At 62.8% G+C, this 18,798-nt stretch overlaps 1 protein-coding gene and 1 long non-coding RNA gene across 3 annotated transcripts in view; one reads left to right on the top strand and one right to left on the bottom strand.

Moving 5' to 3' along the window:
- Positions 1 to 11,871: 11,871 nt before the first annotated feature.
- On the bottom strand, positions 11,872 to 13,530 carry LOC138847209 (uncharacterized). Its single transcript, XR_011384913.1, has 2 exons — positions 13,145 to 13,530; positions 11,872 to 12,101 (listed from the first exon to the last, which is right to left on the bottom strand). It is a non-coding gene; the product is annotated as an uncharacterized lncRNA (long non-coding RNA).
- Positions 12,370 to 18,798, top strand: part of LRP5 (LDL receptor related protein 5) — a 94,374-nt gene continuing 87,945 nt past the window's right edge. Inside the window, exon 1 of one of the 2 annotated variants that reach the window (XM_070065115.1) lies at positions 12,370 to 12,876. In XM_070065115.1, the coding sequence (XP_069921216.1) occupies positions 12,801 to 12,876 (76 nt within the window). In that variant the 5' untranslated portion in view covers positions 12,370 to 12,800. The remainder of the gene's footprint in view (positions 12,877 to 18,798) is intronic. The other variant, XM_051827847.2, reaches the window with a different exon arrangement.

The raw sequence follows: 18,798 nt of genomic DNA, 5'->3' as shown, positions 1-18,798 counted from the left end.
AAAAAAAAAAGCAAAGTCTGACCCAGGATTTGGTGAAACATAACTCCCATATCCTGCTGGTTGGGGCCACGCCAGGATCCTCGGTGGGCAAGGGGCTGCGAGCTGCAGACTGTGGGGTTATCCTAGAGTTAAAATTTTGGGGGGGGCTGGCGCTGTGGCGTAGCGGGTAAAGCCCCAACCTGCCGCACCAGCACCCCTTATGGGTGCTGGTTTGAGTCCTGGCTGCTCCACTTCCGATCCAGCTCTCTGCTGTGGCCTGGGAAAGCAGTAGAAGACGGCCCAAGTCCTTGGGTTCCTGCACCTGTGTGGGAGACCAGGTGGAAGCTCCTGGCTTCTGGCTTCGAATCGGCACAGCTCCGGCTGTTGTGGCCATTTGGGGAGTGAACCAGCAGATGGAGGGCTCTGTCTCTGCCTCTTCCTCTCTGTAATGCTGCCTTTCAAATAAATAAATAAACCTTTTAAAGAGTGGGTGGAAAAGTGGCAAACAAGGAAAGGTGGAGAATTGCCACGGCTGGAGGGGCAGGGTGGGCCTCGGACTCGGGACGGGGGTCACTGCAACCCTGGGCTCGGGGGCCCAGTCAGCAGCAGCCGGTGCCAGGGCTGGTCTCTTGGCTCTGACAACTGTGCTGCGGTTATGTAAGAGGCTAACAGAGCAGGGAAACAGGAACTCACGGAGCTATTTTTGAAAATCTTCTGTAAGTCAAAATTGTCTCAAAATAGAAACTTAAAAAAACACACACAAAAGAAAGGCTATTTTCAAAGTGATAAAAATTTCAGAAGACGTTCTATATGCAAATTGCAGCCACTTAGGAATCTGACAAATAAAAAATATTCATTAGCAAACACCCAGAAAACACGCAGCATACTTGGGAGTAAATTTTATAAGAAATTGCTGGACAGCCGGGCGGGAAGCTGTAATTCTGATGATGCATCGAAAGAGCCTTGGGGAAGCAACCTGAAAGGACGCCAGCGTCCACGGAGACGGTGGAACGGACAGTCACAGTGAAGCGGGCTGTGTCTCCACGTGTTCTCCCCCAGTCCAAGGCCGCCGCGGCCGGCGCACCGCGCTGATCCGATGGCAGGAGCCAGGTGCTTCTCCTGGTCTCCCATGCGGGTGCAGGGCCCAAGCACTTGGGCCATCCTCCACTGCACTCCCGGGCCACAGCAGAGAGCTGGCCTGGAAGAGGGGCAACCGGGACAGAATCCGGCGCCCTGACCGGGACTAGAACCTGGTGTGCTGGTGCCGCAGGTGGAGGATTAGCCTAGTGAGCCGCGGCGCCAGCCGATCCCATCTTTTTTACATTATTTTTTTTAAAGATTTATTTGTTTAGTTGAAAGGCAGAGTTAGTGAGAGAGGGAGAGACAGAGAGAGAGAGAAGATAAAGATACAAGATCTCTCTCCACTGGCTCACTCCCCAGATGGCTGCCGAGACCAAGGCTGGGGGAGGCTGAGCCAGGAGCCAGGAGCTCCACCCGGGCCTCCCACGTGGGTGCAGGACCCACACACCTGGCCTGTTTTCCGCTGCTTTCCCAGGCGCATCAGCAGGGAGCAGGGAGCAGGGAGCAGGGAGCCGCCAGGGCTGGGACAGGAGCTCTCATGGGATGCTGGTGTCACAGGTGGCGGCTTCACCCGCTGAGCCGCTGTAACACCAGCCCCCATTTTTACACTGTTGACTGAAGAAAAATGGGTGTCCCTCATGCTTTCCTAAGATCAGGCAGCAAAAAGAAGAAGGCAGCGCCGAATCAGGGCAGAACGTGGCTGCCTGGTGGTCTCCCTTCTACTCCTGCGGAGAGGAGGATGCACGCAGCATTGTGGGATAAGAGCCACGCGCTGACGGTCGCGTCACCGCTTTGGCGAACTTCCTGAAGAAACCCACCCTAGGGGCCGGCGCCTCGGCATGGTAAAGCTGCCGCCTGTGGCTCCGGCATCACATATGGGTACCGGATCAAGTCCCGGCTGCTCCACTTCCAATCCAGCTCCCTGCTAGTGCACCTGGGACAGCAGTAGGGGATGCCCCAAGTGCTCGGGCCCCTACACCCTGCTCCTGGCTCCTGGCTCCGGGCTGGCCCAGCCCTGGCTGTTGCCGCCGTTTGAGGAGTAAACCAGTGGATGGAAGATCGATCTTCCTCTCTCTGTCTGTCTCTCTCGCTCTCGCTCTCACTCTCCCTCTCCCTCTCTGTAACTCTGCCATTCCAGTAAATACAATCAATCTTTTTTTTTTTTTTTTCAGGCAGAGTTAGACAGTGAGAGACAGAGACAGAGAGAAAGGTCTTCCTTCCGTTGGTTCACCCCACAAATGGCTGCTATGGCCGGCACTGCACTGATCTGAAGCCAGGAGCCAGGTGCTTCCTCCTGGTCTCCCATGGGGTGCAGGGCCCAAGCACCTGGGCCATCCTCCACTGCACTCCCTGGCCACAGCAGAGAGCTGGCCTGGAAGAGGGGCAACCAGGACAGAATCCGGCGCCCCAACTGGGACTGGAACCTGGGGTACAATAAATCTTTTTAAAAAAATTGTTTTAAAAAGTTAAGCTTACTCTTGGGGCCAGCACTGTGGTGCAGCAGGTTAACGACCTGGCCTGAAGCGCCGGCATCCCATATGGGCGCCGGTTCTAGTCCCTGCTGCTCTTCTTCCTATCCAGCTCTCTGCTGTAGCCTGGGAAAGCAGTGGAGGATGCCCCAGGTCCTTGGGCACCTGCACCTGCGTGGGAGACCTGGAGGAAGCCCCTGGCTCCTGGCTTCGGATCAGCGCAGCTCTGGCCGTTGTGGCCAATTGGGAAGTGAACCATCTGATGGAAGATCTCTCTCTCTCTCTCTCTTTCTGCCTCTCCTCTCTCTAACTCTGACTTTCAAATAAATAAATAAATAAATCTTCAAAAAAAAAAAAAGTGAAGCTTAATCTGATGTGAAAACTATTTGGAAACCTATACACAGCACTTAGATAATGTGCATTTTCCATGAACTTGAAAGTTCTCGTAAGCATGGATTTCGATTTTTTTTTCCTGCACCAAAATAAACCGGTCCTTCATCCCCTTTCCATGCACTTTCTGGAGTGCCCAGAGCCGCAGTGCCCGGCTCACCGAGTACGGCCTGGTACGCCAGAGCTCAGTCCTCCAAAGCCGGGGCTCAGCCTGCCGCTGCCCCGCGGACACCGCACGCTCAGGAGCGTGGACACCTTCTCACTAACGCCCTTAGACGTCCCTGCAGCCACGCCAGCCCCTCCCAGGGCTTCCGGCTGTCGGCGGCCCAGAGCGCCAGAAACGCAGGTCCCAGCCGGAGCTGGACCTCAGCCGCGGAGCGCAGCGAGTTTGTTCCCTGTCCTTGCTCGAATTCTCATTTTATTTATTTGAAAGGCAGAGTTACAGGCGGAGCGGGAGTTGTCTTCCATCTGCCGGTTCCCTCCCCAGGAGCCTCGCACTGCACTCCATCCGGGTCCCCCGTGGGTGCAGGGGCCAAGCACTCGGCCGTCCTCCGCTGCTTTCCGGGAGCGTCAGTGGGCAGCTGGATCCCAAGTGAAGCGGTTGGGACTTGAACCGGTGCTCATATGGGATGCCGGTGTCACAGGTGCCGGCTGAACTCACTGCACCACAGCGCCGGCCCCCTTTCTTTTTTAATTTGAGGAGCAGATACAGAGAGAGAGAGAGAGAGAGAGAGAGAGAGAGAGAGAGACGGGCAGCGACAGCTCCCATGGCTAGGGCCAGCTGGAATCAGGAGCCGGGGCAGGGATCTGACGTGGGACAGGGGGTGGGCGCCATGGAGACTCCAGCCCAGGACTGGGACTTGACCTGTCCACGCGGCGTGGCGGGGAGGCGGGGCGCCTGCCAGGACTTGGCAACCCCAGCCACAGGGGCTGAGCCAGCCCGGGCCCCTCTGTGCCTGTGGCTTTAGGCTCAAGATCTGCTCCCAGCTCAGCCACCTCACAGAGCCTGGGGTCGCCCCGGGCTCAACACCTGCCTCGGGGCACGCCAGGAGGGGTCCGAACCTGCCCCGCGGTCTCGGCGCCCGTGACCTCCCCTCCCACCCAGACGGCGCCCGTGACCTCCCCCGGCCACCCCGCCCTGGACTGCGGAGACGGATCCGGTCAGGGCGCGGGGGACTCCCGCACACGGCAGGCGGCGGCCGCCCCCGCGTGGCCGCGAGGCGCCCTGCAGGCCGAGGCCCCGCAGAGCGCGCCGCGAGCGGGCGGCGTGGGCGCAGAAGGGGCGCGGGCTCCCGCTCGCTCGGGGGCTTCTGCCCGGCCCCGCGCTCCCGCTTCGGGTTTGCCCTCCCTGCAGTGGGCTGTTGGGCGGGTTTAAGGAGCAGGTTTGGATCCAGGGGCGCTCCTGGGGGACCCACAAATACCCACACCCCTGGGCCCCATGTCCTCTGGGAGGCCCGAGGCCCTCAGATTTCGCAGCCCGGTGACCGCTGCCCGCTGTGACTGGGCTCTGGGAGGCCGCCCCCGCGGCGCGGGCACGAGGGACAGGCAGCAGCCGGGCCCCACATCCGAGGCCCAGAGCTGCAAGCAGCCACCATCTGCCCGGCCCCCTCGTGAGGGGTCTGTGTCCTTGCTGGCTGAAGACCTCGGCCAGTGGCACATGGCCAGGCCCGGCTGTCCTGATGACCCCGGAAGCCAGAGAAGCGGCTCCCAGGGTCGCCAGTGCCGGGGGCAGCTGCAGAGAGAAGCGCTGAGACCTGCAGGTTCCTCTCCCAGCCCACGCCGGTCTCGTCACCGGCTTCTTCTGGTCACTGCCGCTGGGCGGGGGGGTCTCTGTGTCAGGCAGGATGGGTGTCAGCTCCAGGGCTGTCCCCGCATGCGCCGTATTCCACTGGCTCAGAGCCCTCGCTTGGGAATTCCTCCTCCAGGTCCTGTCCTCGCAGCCTTGCCACCCCCAGGTGCCATCCTCACCCACACCCACCCACCCAGCTGCTCCTGGCCCCAACCCTGGGAGTCGCCGGGCCCTGCACAGCCCCTGCCTCCCTGGGGAGGGTGCAGCTCGCTGCCCACTGCCTGCGAGTGGGCACTGAGGGCCATGAAGGCCAGACCACAGCAGGAGATGGAGAAGACACAGGGCAAGGGCAGTGCTGGGAGCTGGGAACAGACAAGGCGGGGGCAGGGTGGCCGGGGAGGCCCCAGGGGGACCAGGGAGGGAGGCGGGGCATGCTGGGGGCAAGTACTGAGCCCGAAGCCAGTATGGGGCGGGCTGTGGGATCAGGAGGCCGAACAGAGCCAGCTAGCTGGCCGTCAGACGGGAGGGGCCGTGTGGTTGGTGCTCTTTAGAAGGGAGAAGAGGTGTGGAGCTGGCAGAGGGGGCTTGGCCCTGGAGGGGCCCCGCGGTGGGGGGTCTGGGGCAGGAGCTAAGCGGGGATTCCCACGGGCCCAGCGTGTGGCCCAGGGCAGGCACGGGGCACAGCGCACCCCCTGTCTCAGTGCTGGGCTCCGGGCAACGCCAGCTCCCTGCCAAGGTGCACCTGGGAGGCAGCAGGTGACGGCCCAGGTGCTGGGGTCCCTGCCACCCACAGGGGAGACCCAGGCTGAATTCCTGGCTTGAGCCTGGTGCAGCCCTGGCCTTTATGGCAGGCATCTGGGAATGGAACCAGAGGATGGAAAACAACCTCTCTCTCTCTCTCTCCCCCTGTTGATCTCCCTTTCAAGTAAATTAATAAATCTTTTTTTTTTTTTTTTTTTTTTTACAGGCAGAGTGGACAATGAGAGAGAGAGAGACAGAGAGAAAGGTCTTCCTTTTGCCGTTGGTTCACCCTCCAATGGCTGCTGCGGCCGGCGCACTGCGCTGATCTGAAGCCAGGAGCCAGGTGCTTCTCCTGGTCTCCCATGGGGTGCAGGGCCCAAGCACTTGGGCCATCCTCCACTGCACTCCCTGGCCACAGCAGAGAGCTGGCCTGGAAGAGGGGCAACCGGGACAGAATCCGGTGCCCCGACTGGGACTAGAACCTGGTGTGCCAGCGCCGCAAGGTGGAGGATTAGCCTAGTGAGCCGCAGCGCCGGCTAAATGAATAAATCTTAGTCCCAGCCTGGCTGCCTCTGGGCTTCAGGACTTTGGGCAGTGGCACCCCTGTTCTGCACGTGGCTTTCCCTCTGGGGGAAGATCTGGGAGAGTCGGAAGGGTTGAGGGGGACCCTCTGCCTTGGTTCTGCTTGGAGGAGGGAAGGTCTAGACAAAAACCAGGTGCCCTTGGGGGTCAATGCTGTGGTGTAGCAGGTAAAGCTGCCACCTACAGTGCCAGCATCCCATATGGGCGCTGGTTCGAGTCCTGAGTACTCCACTTCCAATCCAGCTCTCTGCTGTGGCCTGGGAAAGCAGTAGAAGATGGCCCAAGTGCTTGGGGCTCTGCACCTGCTTGGGAGACCGAGATATGCTCCTGGCTCCTGGCTTCGGATCGGCGTAGCTCTGGCTGGGACATCTGGGGAGTGTAGCAGCAGATGGGCGATCTCTCTCTCTCTCTGCCTCTCTTTCTCTCTGCCTCTGCCTCTCTGTAACTCTCTTAAATAAATACATCTTTACAAGACTCCTCAAAACAAACAAACAACAAAGACAAAACCATGTGCGTCCTGCAGGGCCCTGAGGGCCCCCATCCGCCCACCCCCTCAGAGCCCACCTCCTCTTTCCAGGTATTTGAACCCCGAGTTCCCTGCGCCAGCAGCGAGGGCCAGGCAGTGTCACTCCCAGACCCCCCTGCCCTCCACAAGCAGACCTTGTGGATTCCAGAAGGTTCTGAGTGGCCTGGCGGGTGTCACGGGTTCACTGTCCAGACGGGAGGACGGTGTGGTCCTTGTTCCGTGGCTTGTGGCCGACTGCTGCCCCTCCCCCATCCCGATTTTCCCAGTGGTCACCGTAAGTTTGTGATCTGCCTCTGAAGCCTCCCCGTGTCTGCGGGCATGGGGGTGCTCTCTGAGGCAGGGTTCAGAAGAGACTGCTTGGTTTTTCAGTGGTTTGTTTATATATTATTTAAAGAGCGGCAGAGACAGAGACACAGAAATATCTATTCACTGGTTCACGCCCTAAATGCCACAATGGCTGGGCCTGGTCGGGCTGAAGCCAGGAGCCAGGAGCTTCCTCCAGGTCTCCCACATGGGTGCAGGGGCCCAAGGACTTGGCCATCCTCCACTGCTTTCCCAGGCCACAGCAGGGAGCTGGGAGGGCCGGGACCCCGACTGGTGCCATACGGGATGCCCGCACCACAGGCAGAGGCTTTACCCGCTATGCCACAACACCAGCCCCAGAAATGACTGTTGCCATCATCAGAACTCACTCTTTCTTTCTTTCTTTCTTTCTTTCTTTCTTTCTTTCTTTCTTTCTTTCTTTCTTTCTTTTTTAAGATTTATTTATTTATTTGAAAGTCAGAGTTACACAGAGAGAGGAGAGGCAGAGAGAGAGAGAGAGAGAGAGAGAGAGAGGTCTTCCATCCGCTGGTTCACTCCCCAGATGGCCACAATGGCTGGAGCTCCGTCAAACTGAAGCCAGGAGCCAGGAGTTTCCTCCAGGTCTCCCATGCAGGTGCAGGGCCCAAGGACTTGGGCCATCCTCCACTGCTTTCCCAGGCCACAGCAGAGAGCTGGATGGGAAGTGGAGCAGCCGGGACTAGAACTGGCACCCGTATGGGATGCCGGCACTGCTGGAGGCGGCCTTACCCACTGCGCCATGGCGTTGGCCCCAGAACTGTTTTCTAGGCAGGATGTGATCCATCCAGACAGCCCTCTAGCCCTCTCGTCTTTTTGTCTTGAGGACTCTCCCCATTTATTTCTTGTTTTTTTTTTTTTGCACTTGGTGATGGTGACCAAGGCCTGGTCTGGAGCCCGTTTTGTCCTCCTGCTCTGGGTTCCCTGCCTGCAGAGGGGAGGGGCACCTGCCGCCCAACCCCAGGGTGCCCCCCCCCCCGGTTTGCTGAGGACTCTCCCATATGAGTCCCCAGAACCTCTCTGTTCCAGGAAGCTGGGAGCCATGGGCCCCTCATTTGCCCCCAGCCACCTCGACAGCATCAAAGAGGGGTGGGTGATGACACAGAGAGTGGCTCGCGGGTGTGCACAGGGGTCCCCTGGAACCGGTGGAGGCTGGGAGGCGACACCTGTGTCAACTGAAGGTCAAGGTTATGACCTGGAAGCTGGACACGTGGCCTTACCAGGGTAAGCTGCCCTCGCACGTGGCCAGGTAGCTGCAATGCTCAGTGTCCACCGTGGCTATGCAACTCGCCATCAGGGAGGGGAAAAGTCAGGACGCGACCCGAGCCCCTGGGCTGGGGGGGGTCCCGCCTGCCTCTTGCAACTTCCGTGGCTGCAGGCAATCCTCAGGGTAGGCCATAGCACTCCACTTCCTGCCTCGTCTTCACCTGGCTGCCCCCCACCTGCCCTGTTTCCTTCCTTCTATCCCAGAACTCCCTCTGCTTTTCTTTTTTAAGATTGGCTTATTTATATTTGAAAAGCAGAGAGAGAGAGAGAGAGAGAGAGGTTGAGTCAGGCCCAAGCCAGGAGCCAGGAGCCAGGAGTTTCTTCTGGGTTTCCCACACAGGTGCAGGGGCCCAAGCATGTGGGCCATCTTCCTCTGCTTTTCCAGGCCATTAGCAGAGAGCTGGAGTGGAAGTGGAGCAGCTGGGACTCGAACCTGTGCCGGTATCATGGGCGGTAGCTTTACCCATGATGCCACAAAGCCAGGCCCCCTCGGCCTTTCTTTTTATTTATTTGACAGAGTTATAGATAGTGAGAGAGAGACAGAGAGAGAAAGGTCCTCCCTCCTTTGGTTCACTCCCCAAATGACTGCCACGGCTGGCACTGTGCTGATCCAAAGCCAGGAGCCAGGCACTTCCTCCTGGTCTCCAGAGAGCTGGACTGGAAGAGGAGCAACTGGGACTAGAACCCGGCGCCCATACGGAGTGCTGGCGCTGCAGGTGGAGGATTAGCCAAGTGAGCCAGGACGCTGGCCCTGCCCCTCGGCCTTTCTATTAGAATATTTGCTACTGGAGTTAGGGCCTTCCCTGGACAATCTGGGATGATCCTCTGGTCTCAAGACCTGGCCCCAAACAAGGTCACCTCTGCGGCACCCAGGGACTAGGGTGAGGGGGACCTTCCCAGTGGCCAGCGCCTTCCAGGTCCACTGGGGAGGGAGCCACGAAGTGCTTCTCACAGGTGTCCCTGGGCAAGGTGCTGGCCCCAGTGCTGAGCCCCGCTTGGAGCCCAGCTGAGCCCTTGTCCCATCCCTTGTCCCCTGTGGGTCGTCTTGGCTGGAATTTGCCTCTGGGGAATGAATGGGGGTTACCACCTCCGGACGCGAGGCTGAGAGTCAGGCCGGCCGTGAGCTGTGCCCAGCGATTAGGGGCACACTCAGCACTTTGCCTGCTGCTGGCCCGCCACGGGAGGGCCTGAGTGTCACCGGCCTTGCGGTGTGAGGACCCTGCAGGCCAGAAGGGTGCTGAGCTCAGATCCACCTCCGCACACGACGGTTCCCAGGGTTCTCCTAGGCGGCAGACAAACGCGGGGCGCAGGTCTCCCGGGTGTCGTGTGGCCGTCACTTCTCTGTACCCTGACTTACCATTTCTCTCCCACGGGGCTGGGGTGCCCCTACCGGAACCCACCCCTCTTCTCTCCTGCAGGGAGCTGCGGCTTCACCGTCATGGGGCGAGGCTTGGATTCGGCGTCCTGTTCCAGTCTCTCTATTTATCGGTGTCTGTTCACAGCCTGAGCGGCTTGTCTGCTTCCAGCAGCTTCCGAGGTGTCCCCCTTTCGGTGACAGCGTCCATGGACCTCGGCTATTTCAGCACGAAGCCAGACGCTCTCCGGGACCTGCGGGATTCATTCTTCCTGAATCCGATCTTTCCCCCTTGCCATCAGTAAGGCCTCTTTCTGTCCAGGTTTCCGAGAAACCACACCAGCAGCCCTGGCGTCCAAGCTCACAGGTGTGTGCAGGCCGGTCGGTGGGCAGCCACCACTTCTGCACCACCAAGGACGGCACACCCTCTGTGTCTTTTTCCCACTGTCACTCGGGACGAACCATCCACAGATGGCCTCATTCCCTCAGGGAGGGGCCTCTCTCGGGTCTGGTCTAAGTGTGCTTTGTTGCGCTATAGTGGCCAACCAGGCACGCGCAGGTACTGTCTGGTCAGTTTCTCCCTTCCACACAAACTCAGCAGGGTTCATACCAGCATCTGCCGTCAGAGCTAGACCGTCCGATCCAAAGTGGACGGCCTCGTGTTTCAGGATTCTGGAATCTGTCGACCAGCTTTCAGCTTTTTGGTTTAAGATACTTTTTTCTTCTAAAAAAAGAAAAAAAGATGTGTTTTATTTGAAAGGCATAGCTATGGAGACAGTGGCAGGAGAGAGAGAGAGAGAGAGAGAGAGGTCTTCCATCCACTGGTGCACTCCCCAAATGGCCACAACAGCCAGGGCCGGACCAGGCGCTTCTTCCAGGTCTCCCACGTGGGTGCAGGGCCCCAAGCCCTTGGGCCATCTTCCGCTGCTTTCCCAGGTGCATTAGCAGGGAGATGGATTGGAAGTGGAGCAGCTGGGTCTCAAATATAGGCCACAACCGGCGCCTCCACCCCATCCCCAACTGTTAACACCCCAGGGCTGTTAAACAGCCGCTGTCCCTGCTGGCCTTGGGGTCGAGCCTGGAGTACTTTCTCACTTGGTCTGTAAGTCTTTGTAAGGAAGCGGAGGGAGGCTCTTCTCTGACTGTCTTGGCCCAAATGCCCTTGGTATTTGGGATCTTGGGTTGATCCCTGGCTGCCCTCGGTCACCAGTTCCCTGAGGTCTGGCAGTGTCATTCTCTCGTGGGGAGTTACTGTCGCGTTGGGGATCTCCGTCTGGGAACCAGTGCTTGGTCAGGGAGCCCCCAACCCAGCAGGGTGCTCTCTTCCCACATGGCCATAGCCACCCTCCTGGCCGGCCCCTTTCCTCTCCTGTGTGGACGTCGCTTCAACCCAGGGACAGCAGCTGGGCCCCAGGAACCGGTCTGCTCGGCGGGCCAGACCTCGAGGGGCTTCGAGAAGTGGCCGCGCGTCTCTCTTGAAGTTCCTGACTTCGGCACTCGTCAGGGGGGCGCTGACCCTGCCAGTCTCCCCCTGCCCCATCGGCACTCCCCCAGGTGGGGACATAGGAGACGTCTAAGTCCTTTTGCGTTGTTTTAGTTTTGTGACTTTGGGTGTAAGTCAGGAGGGCTGTGGTGCAGCCTCCCCCGTACTGCGGCTCCGGCTCCCCGATGTCGCCTTGGGGCGCAGGACGAGGCAGACACCATGAGGGATCCCAGGATGGGTCCCCTGCCTCCTGTCTCCTCCTCACTGAGAGGAAACTCGGCGTGGGAGCCAGCGGAGAGAATCATCTCCTGGAAGACCCGGCTCCGTCCTGCTCCGACAGGACTGGAGCCTGAACACCCGGGCCGCACTTCAGGCCCGAAAACGGAAGCCTTCAGGCCTGGATGCTGCGCCCGCAAGGAGAGGCCGTGCTCCGCCATCGTCTCTGGCCCGAGGGGCGTCCCCCAGGCCTTCTCCATCCCCACAAAGGCCTTTGTGTGGGGGGAGCCTGCAGAGCGCTGTCAGGGCTCCCTCCTCCCTGGAATGCCTTCATTTCCTGCTAGGCACATCACCCCCCTCCCGCCCCGGGGATCCCTTTAACCCCGAAAACCCACCCCGGAGGCAGCACTTAGAAGCACAGTTTTCCCTTCCTTGGGCCGCATGGGCATGGCTTGGTCCCCCACCCCCCCATCACTTTTGCTCTGCCTTTAATCACATGGCCTTGGGCTTGTCTACGGCTTCCTGGAGAGATACAGAACCGGGCAGAGCATCCTGGGTGGGAGACGTCTCCCCCTCCACGCGGGCACCGAGCTCCCAGGAGAGCCCCCAAGTTGTGGCACCACTGACCCCCCAAAGGATGGACTCAGAAGCATGGAGGAAGCGGAGGGCAAGGCGTTTACTGAACGCAGCGTGGACCCAACCCGGGCCTGGGGTTGGGAGAGGGGCAGCTCAGGGAGGGGACTTGTGGTGAGAGCATAGCCAGTGGGCAGCTGTTGGTCTGGACTGGTAACAGGGACCCAGGTGGACCGGGGTGGGGTGGGGGGCTGTGGTTCAACCTATCACAGACACAGCTGGGGGCGCTGGGGACCAACCAGGCGAAGTCAGCCCTGTAAGGCAAGCGTGGCAATTAGCCTACTTTGGGGTCCTGCCCCCTTGGCGAGCTCCGCCGTGACCCCTCGGCGCCCCCCTCCCGCACCGAGCCCTCCGTTGGCAGCTGGGGGCCAGGCCCGGCGTCACGGCTGCACTAGGGCCAGGTGAGAACACACCAGGCAGCCATTCCTCGCCAGCGCGACTCGCGGTTGCCCCCCTGCGCCGTCCCCAAGTGAGAACAGGTGTCGCGGGGCCCCTGCGGCGCAGCTCCAGGGAAGGCGCACAGCGCCGGCTCCAGGCCCCCGGGCCTCCAGCCCGGAAGCCGCCTTGCGGTGCGCCCTCGGGCAACCACGCCTCGCCCCGGGCCTCAGTTTCCCCCACGCGCAAAGGCTGGGTCCTGGCCGCGGGCTCCACAGGTGACACACCTGCTCCCGGGGCTCGCGCGGCCGCCGGCCCCCCGCAGCGTGGACACGCCGGCTCCGGGGGGCGCCCGCCGGAGGGCGCGGCCGGCGCGGGGGGCGCGGGCGGCGGCGGGGGGCGGAGACGCGGCGCGGCTTCCGCTCCCGCGCGCCCTGCTCCCTCCTCCCCCGCCGTCCTGGCCCGCGGCGCCCGAGGGGGGAGGCGGGAGGCGCCGGGAGCCGCGCGAGGAGCCGCCGCCGCCGCCGCGCCATGGAGCCCGAGTGAGCGCGCGCGGGCCCGTCCGGCCGCCGGACAACATGGAGGCGGCGCCGCTCCGGCCGGCCCGGCTGTGGTTGCTGCTGGCGCTGGGCTGCGGCCTGGCCCCCGCCGCGGGTAGGTGGGCGCCGGGCTGGGCCGGGCGGGGCGGGCGGACGGACGGACAATGGCCGGGCGGCCCCGCGGCCAAGTGCTCGGACGCGCGCCGCCGCCCGGGAGGCCACTTCCTAAGTTCGGGGCGAGTTGGGGCGCGCGCGCCGTGGGCCCCCGCGGTGGCCGCCCGTCCCGGGACCGCGCGCGGGGCCTTTGTCTCCCTCGTCCCGGCCCTTCCCAGGGCGCGCGGGCGGCGCCGGCCCCGCCAGGTGCGGCGCGGGCGGGTCCTCACCTGCGCGCTGGGCAAGGCGCCCGCGAGCGGCCGGGGGCTGCGGGGAGGCCGCGCTTGGCCCGAACGGCCCCCGGGCCGGGTGCGGAGCAGACGCGTGGGCCCCCGAGACCGGCCCGGCCTGTCGGCGGCTCCTCGGGCGCTCTCCCGGGCGAGCGTCGGCCTGCGAAGTTTGGGCGAGAAAGTTGGGAGCGCGGGGCGGCCAGGCCCGTGGCGCTGCCCTTTTGATCTGGGTGGCTGTGGGTTTCCCAGCGGGCTGACACCTGCCAGGTGCCCGGGCGCCCCGAGTGTCCGGTGTCCAGCCGTGGGGGCGAGGGCAGAGGAGGCCGAGGCGCGGTGGAGCGCACCGGGGGCCTGGAGCACTTTCTCTCCCGCTGCTGGCGAGTCCCGAGGGGTGGAGCTGAGGTCGGGAGTGGAACGCTACACATGTTCTTCTAATGCGGAGAGCGCCATGTGGTTTCCGGCTACCTAGCGCGCTCCCTTCGGGATGTGCGGAGCGTGGGGACCCTGCAGACGCGGGGCAGCCTTCGCTCCCTTTGTGTGGGCCTCTTTAGTGGGCACAGCTGTCCCCCGGGATGTTTCCAGTCTGGGCACTGCGGGGAGGTGGCCTGGCTCTGAGTTGGGAGTCCCAGGGCTGCGGCAGCCCCCGCTGGGGGAGGCTTGGGGGGTGGCAAGGAGCAGAGGGCATGGCGGCTCCTGCTGGCTCCTGCCCTGAACCCAGGCCCAGGGCTCCCTGTCTGGGGCACGTGCACCCCACGGTTGATATTTTTGGGCTGACCCCACTGGTGGGAGACAGAACCATGACAGCACCTGGATGGGTCCGAGCTGCCACTTTTCGGTCCTGGGTAACCCCCGAGGCAAAGGTTTTTTTTTTTTTGGGGGGGGGGGGGCTGTTTGTTGGAAAGGTGGGATTTCTGAGTTCCCTGCCTTGTTTTTCTCCTTGTTTGCCGTTTTGCACTTCCTGTGTGTCTCGGGAGTGGCGTCCAGCACCTGCCGATGGAGGGGTTGGGACCCTAGAGGAGAGGTGGGGGTCGGTTGCGGATGAGGCAGTGGTAGAGTTGATGGTTTTGCCGTCGGGGGCCGGGCCCGGGAGTGCCCGTGGATGTGGTGACCGGGCCCTGGGACGGGAGGACAGCAACGCCGCCGTCTGCACAGCCGGTTCCTGTGCGGTCTCAGACCCTCTGTGTCCTGCGTGTGTGTGTGTGCCTCGGCCCCTGTCATCTTTCCCGATCGCCTCCTGGTGCCGTCTGACGCTGTGAGCCTTTGTCCTCAGGTCCTGGCCTGGCCCAGCCCCAGCTCGGGAGCCCCAGGCCTCTCCCCTCTGGGCCTGGCCAGCCCTGGTGTCCCTGCAAATGCCCTCTCCTGCCCCCACCAACCTCCAGGCGAGTGTGGGGCTAACCAGATCCTCCCTGGATCCCCCCACCCCTGGTAGGACCCAGGCCCCTTCAGCGTCCCCTTCTTGTCCCCTCTGCGAGGGTCGGCGCTTGTGCTGGGGGAGAGCCAGTGCTGTGTCACTGCTCAGGCATTCAGAATTCCCCGGCGCGGGGGGCGGGCGGGCGTGCAGGCAGGTGAGGCCTTGGCATCGCGTCTGCCTTGCAAGTGAGGGGTTGCCGGGGCTCCCCGGAGAGGCCCTGTGGGGCGCCGGCCGGGGAGCTGACTGCAGGTGACCGCTCAGCCTCCTTGCGTCCACTCTCCTGGTCCGGCCCCCTCCCCCCGAGGCAGCCGGGAGCGTTGGAGCCCGTCCTGGCCCAGGCGAGAGCTGCCGTGACTGCCCTTGCGTGAGGGGTCCTTGCCCGCTCTGGCCTGGGTGGGGGCGGGGGGTCTGGGGTTGCTGTGACGCAGTCCGGATTTTTCTGCTGCGTATAACTTTGGCTGTCCAGTCTGCCAACTGACTCATTCAGCGCTGCAGGCCGGGCGGGGCGTGGTGGAGCGGTGAGCAGCATGGACGGTGCCGGGGAGCTTGGGCAGCTGCCTCCGGGTGCCCCGGTTTTCTCTGTCTATGATGGGAGCGATAATCCCTCCTCCCACGGCTGAGGGAGTGGGCACGCTGTGACCGTGGCCGTTTCTCTGAGCCGAGTGGGCTGGGGGCAGAAGGGCCGGTGGAGGGGAGGGCAGGGCCGCGGCAGGACGTGCGGCTGTGGGAGAGGCCCCCTCACCCTCGGGTGTCCTGTGTGAGGCTTCTGCTGAGGGAGGCCCGAGCATGGTGTGGAGTCTGGGTGTGAGCCCGAGGGCCGTAGAAGCTTCTGGAAGGCTTTAGGCAGGGGTGATGGGAAACACAGGCTGAACTCAGGGCTGTCCCAGGTGAAGAAGCACTGGGTGGTTTTTAAAATCTTTTCTTTTATTTCTAAGATTTATTTATTTATTTCAAAGGCAGAGTTAGAGGCAGAGGCAGAGAGAGACAGAGAGAGAGGTCTTCCATCTGCTGGTTCACTCCCCAAATGGCCACAACAGCTGGAGCCGAGCTGATCCGAGGCCAGGAGCCAGGAGCCACCTCTGGGTCTCCCACGCGGGTGCAGGGGCCCAAGCACTTGGACCATCCTCCTCTGCTTTCCCAGGCCACAGCAGAGAGCTGGACCGGAAGTGGAGCAGCTGGGACTCGAACCGGTGCCCATGTGGGATGCCAGTGCTGCAGGCTGGGGTTTACCTGCTACGCCACAGCGCTGGCCCCTATTTTGGTTTCTTTTTAAAACTGAGTGGAAACTTAGATAATGTGAAGGTAACCATCTAAAGTGACATGGGGACTCGGGGACACTCCCAGTGTTTGCAGCCACCCTGTGTCACATCACAGAGTCTGCCTGTGGTCCCCCAGAAACCCCTTAATCCAGGACCTCCCGGCACTCCCTGCGGGCCCTGGCAGCTGCCTGTCCACTCTCTATCCCTGTGGCATCCCCTGACCTGGGCTTGCCGTGGCCCTGGGGTCGTGCGGGCCGTGGCTCTCGTCAGCGACTTCCCCACCTGGCGCCGAGTGGGTGTGGGGTTCGTCCTTGGAGCGGGGGTCGGCCTCCCTGGCCCAACACTGATGTGCCTGACAGGTAGACGGCGTTTCCTCTGTTCATCTGTTGCTGGAATCGATCACGCTGCCTCCTTCAGCAGCCTGAGCTGGGGGCCGGGGCGTCCGTGGGGTGGGGGGCGGTGACAGGGTTTGGCCTCAGAGCCCGGTGGAGGTTCAGAAATGCCACAGGCAGTGGGGACAGCCTTCCGGGAGGAGAGCGCAGGGCCTGGGCCCTGAGTGGGCGCCAGGAGGGCGGGGTGAGCCCGTGTCCTTGCTGTACTAACCCCGAGGGGACCGGATGTTGTGGCCTTGGGGACAAAATGCCTTCAAAATGGGGAGTGTGGCTGGGGCTGTGGCGGGAGCAGGGGCCGTGTCTACTCCTTGGGTTGCAGGCCCTGTTCGCACGTTTGTCCAGAAAGCAGCGGTGGGCCCCGTGCCAGCTGCCCTGCAGGGCTGTGCAGGGGGCGGGGCAGGTCCGAGTGACGGCTGGAGGCAGCTGTGGGGCCGTCCGGGAGCGGCCCCGGGGTCGGCCTGGCTGGGGAGCCGGCGCGCGGCTTTCCTGCAGCTCTGGGAAGCAGCTGGCTGGCGCTGAGCCCGTTTCCTCACTGGGGGACTTGGGACGCGGGTGTCCACCCTGCCAGTGCTGGGCAGGGTTCAGTGAGCCGGTGTCGGGGGTGGTGCCGTCGTGGGAAAGATGTGGAGAGCCCCTGCCTTTTTTTTTTTTTAATTTTTTTTAATTTTTATTTTTTGACAGGCAGAGTGGATAGTGAGAGAGAGAGAGAGAGAAAGGTCTTCCTTTTGCCGTTGGTTCACCCTCCAATGGCCGCCATGGCCGGTGCGCTGCAGCCAGTGCACCGCGCCTGTCCGAAGGCAGGAGCCAGGTGCTTCTCCTGGTCTCCCATGGGGTGCAGGGCCCAAGCACTTGGGTCATCCTCCACTGCACTCCTGGGCCACAGCAGAGAGCTGGCCTGGAAGAGGGACAACCGGGACAGAATCCGGCACCCCGACCGGGACTAGAACCCGGTGTGCCGGCGCCGCTAGGCGGAGGATTAGCCTAGTGAGCCGCGGCGCTGGACAGAGAGCCCCTGCCTTTTATAGGCACCCCAAGGGCTTGGCCGAGGCTCCGGGTGCCCACTGGGGCCTGCGAGCTGGTGGGGCTGCTGGGGCGATGCTTGGTGCTGGTTCATCCCTGAGTGGTACTTGGAACCCCGAGCAGGAGCGCAGCTGGTGCTGGCTGCGCAGTTTCTTGTCCGCCTGGCGCAGGCACAAGGGGCTCAGGCACCCCCTAAGCCCTGCAGAGGCCTGACCCCCACCCCCACCCCTCCCCCCGCCCTGCGCCGCTTGGCCCCATGGGCCCTGCCCGGCCCTGAGCCTCCATCCAGCCTTTGGTCTGACTTGGCCTGGTGTGCCGGCTGGCTCGCCGGGCGCAGTGACCGTTCTTGGGCCCGGCTGCAGGTGCTCCAGGGCCCCTGGTGGCAGCAGCCCCATGGTGCTGGACCGATCCCGTGTCCCCTCGCTGTGACCGGCCAGGGTGGCTGTTGCGATGCGGGGGGGGGGCGCTGGGTGTTTTCTTGGTTGCCTTACTGGACGGTCGCTAATTTGGTGGATGTTTTCCAGTGTGCATGGACGCCAGTGTTCTTGTGGTTGAACTGAGGCCGGGATGGTAGCCCCTGGGGGGGGGTCTCAAGAGCCCAGCGAGGGCCCCTCAATCCAGGACTCCGTGGGGCATGGAGCCCTTGCCCCTCCCCCTTGGGCCTGAGGAGCAGGCGCCGGCGTGTGCCTCAGTTTCCCTATTTGTCAGACAAAACCGGCTGGCGCCGGTGTCTGAGGCCCTGCCCTGCGTGTTGCTCTTCCCTCAGGAGCCTGAGACGTCTGGGCCCAGGGGCTGGGGGGCTGCTCCCCACCCCCAGACCCCCAGACCCCCAGAGCCTCTTCTGCCGCCCGCTGTCCCTGCAGTGCGTGGGGTTCCTCAGGGAGCGCCTGGCTCCGCCTTGACCCGCTCGGGGTCCTCCGCTCGCAAAGCCCCCGCCCCCCCGGCCCCCCCGGCCCAGGCCGCTGTGAGCCTGGACTCTGTCTTTGCAGAACCTGTCCTGTCCCTTTGGGACCGGGAACACCAAGAGATGCAGCCTCCGGGGGATGTCGGGGTGCAGGGTGGCAGTGGGGGGCGAGATGGTGCCCCTGGCCTGGGCCGTGTCCATCCGGGCTCCCCATCATGGGAATGAGCCCAGACTCCACCCAGAGTCCACAGACCCAAGTCCTGATGGTGTCCCTGGCCTGGGCTATGTCCATCCGGGCTCCCCAGCATGGGAACAAGCCAGGACTCCACCCAGAGTCCACAGACCAAGTCCTGATGGAGTCCCTGGCCTGGGCTGTGTCCATCCGGGCTCCCCAGCATGGGAACAAGCCAGGATTCCACCCAGAGTCCACAGACCAAGTCCTGATGGAGTCCCTGGCCTGGGCTGTGTCCATCCGGGCTCCCCAGCATGGGAACAAGCCAGGACTCCACCCAGAGTCCACAGACCCAAGTCCTGATGGTGTCCCTGGCCTGGGCTGTGTCCATCCGGGCTCCCCAGCATGGGAACAAGCCAGGACTCCACCCAGAGTCCACAGACCAAGTCCTGATGGAGTCCCTGGCCTGGGCCGTGTCCATCCGGGCTCCCCAGTA

The sequence above is a fragment of the Oryctolagus cuniculus genome, chromosome 1 (assembly GCF_964237555.1).
Source record: "Oryctolagus cuniculus chromosome 1, mOryCun1.1, whole genome shotgun sequence".
Lineage (NCBI taxonomy): Eukaryota > Metazoa > Chordata > Mammalia > Lagomorpha > Leporidae > Oryctolagus > Oryctolagus cuniculus.
The sequence above is the reverse complement of the archived record's forward strand: the minus strand, read 5'-3'. Positions and strand labels throughout refer to the sequence as shown.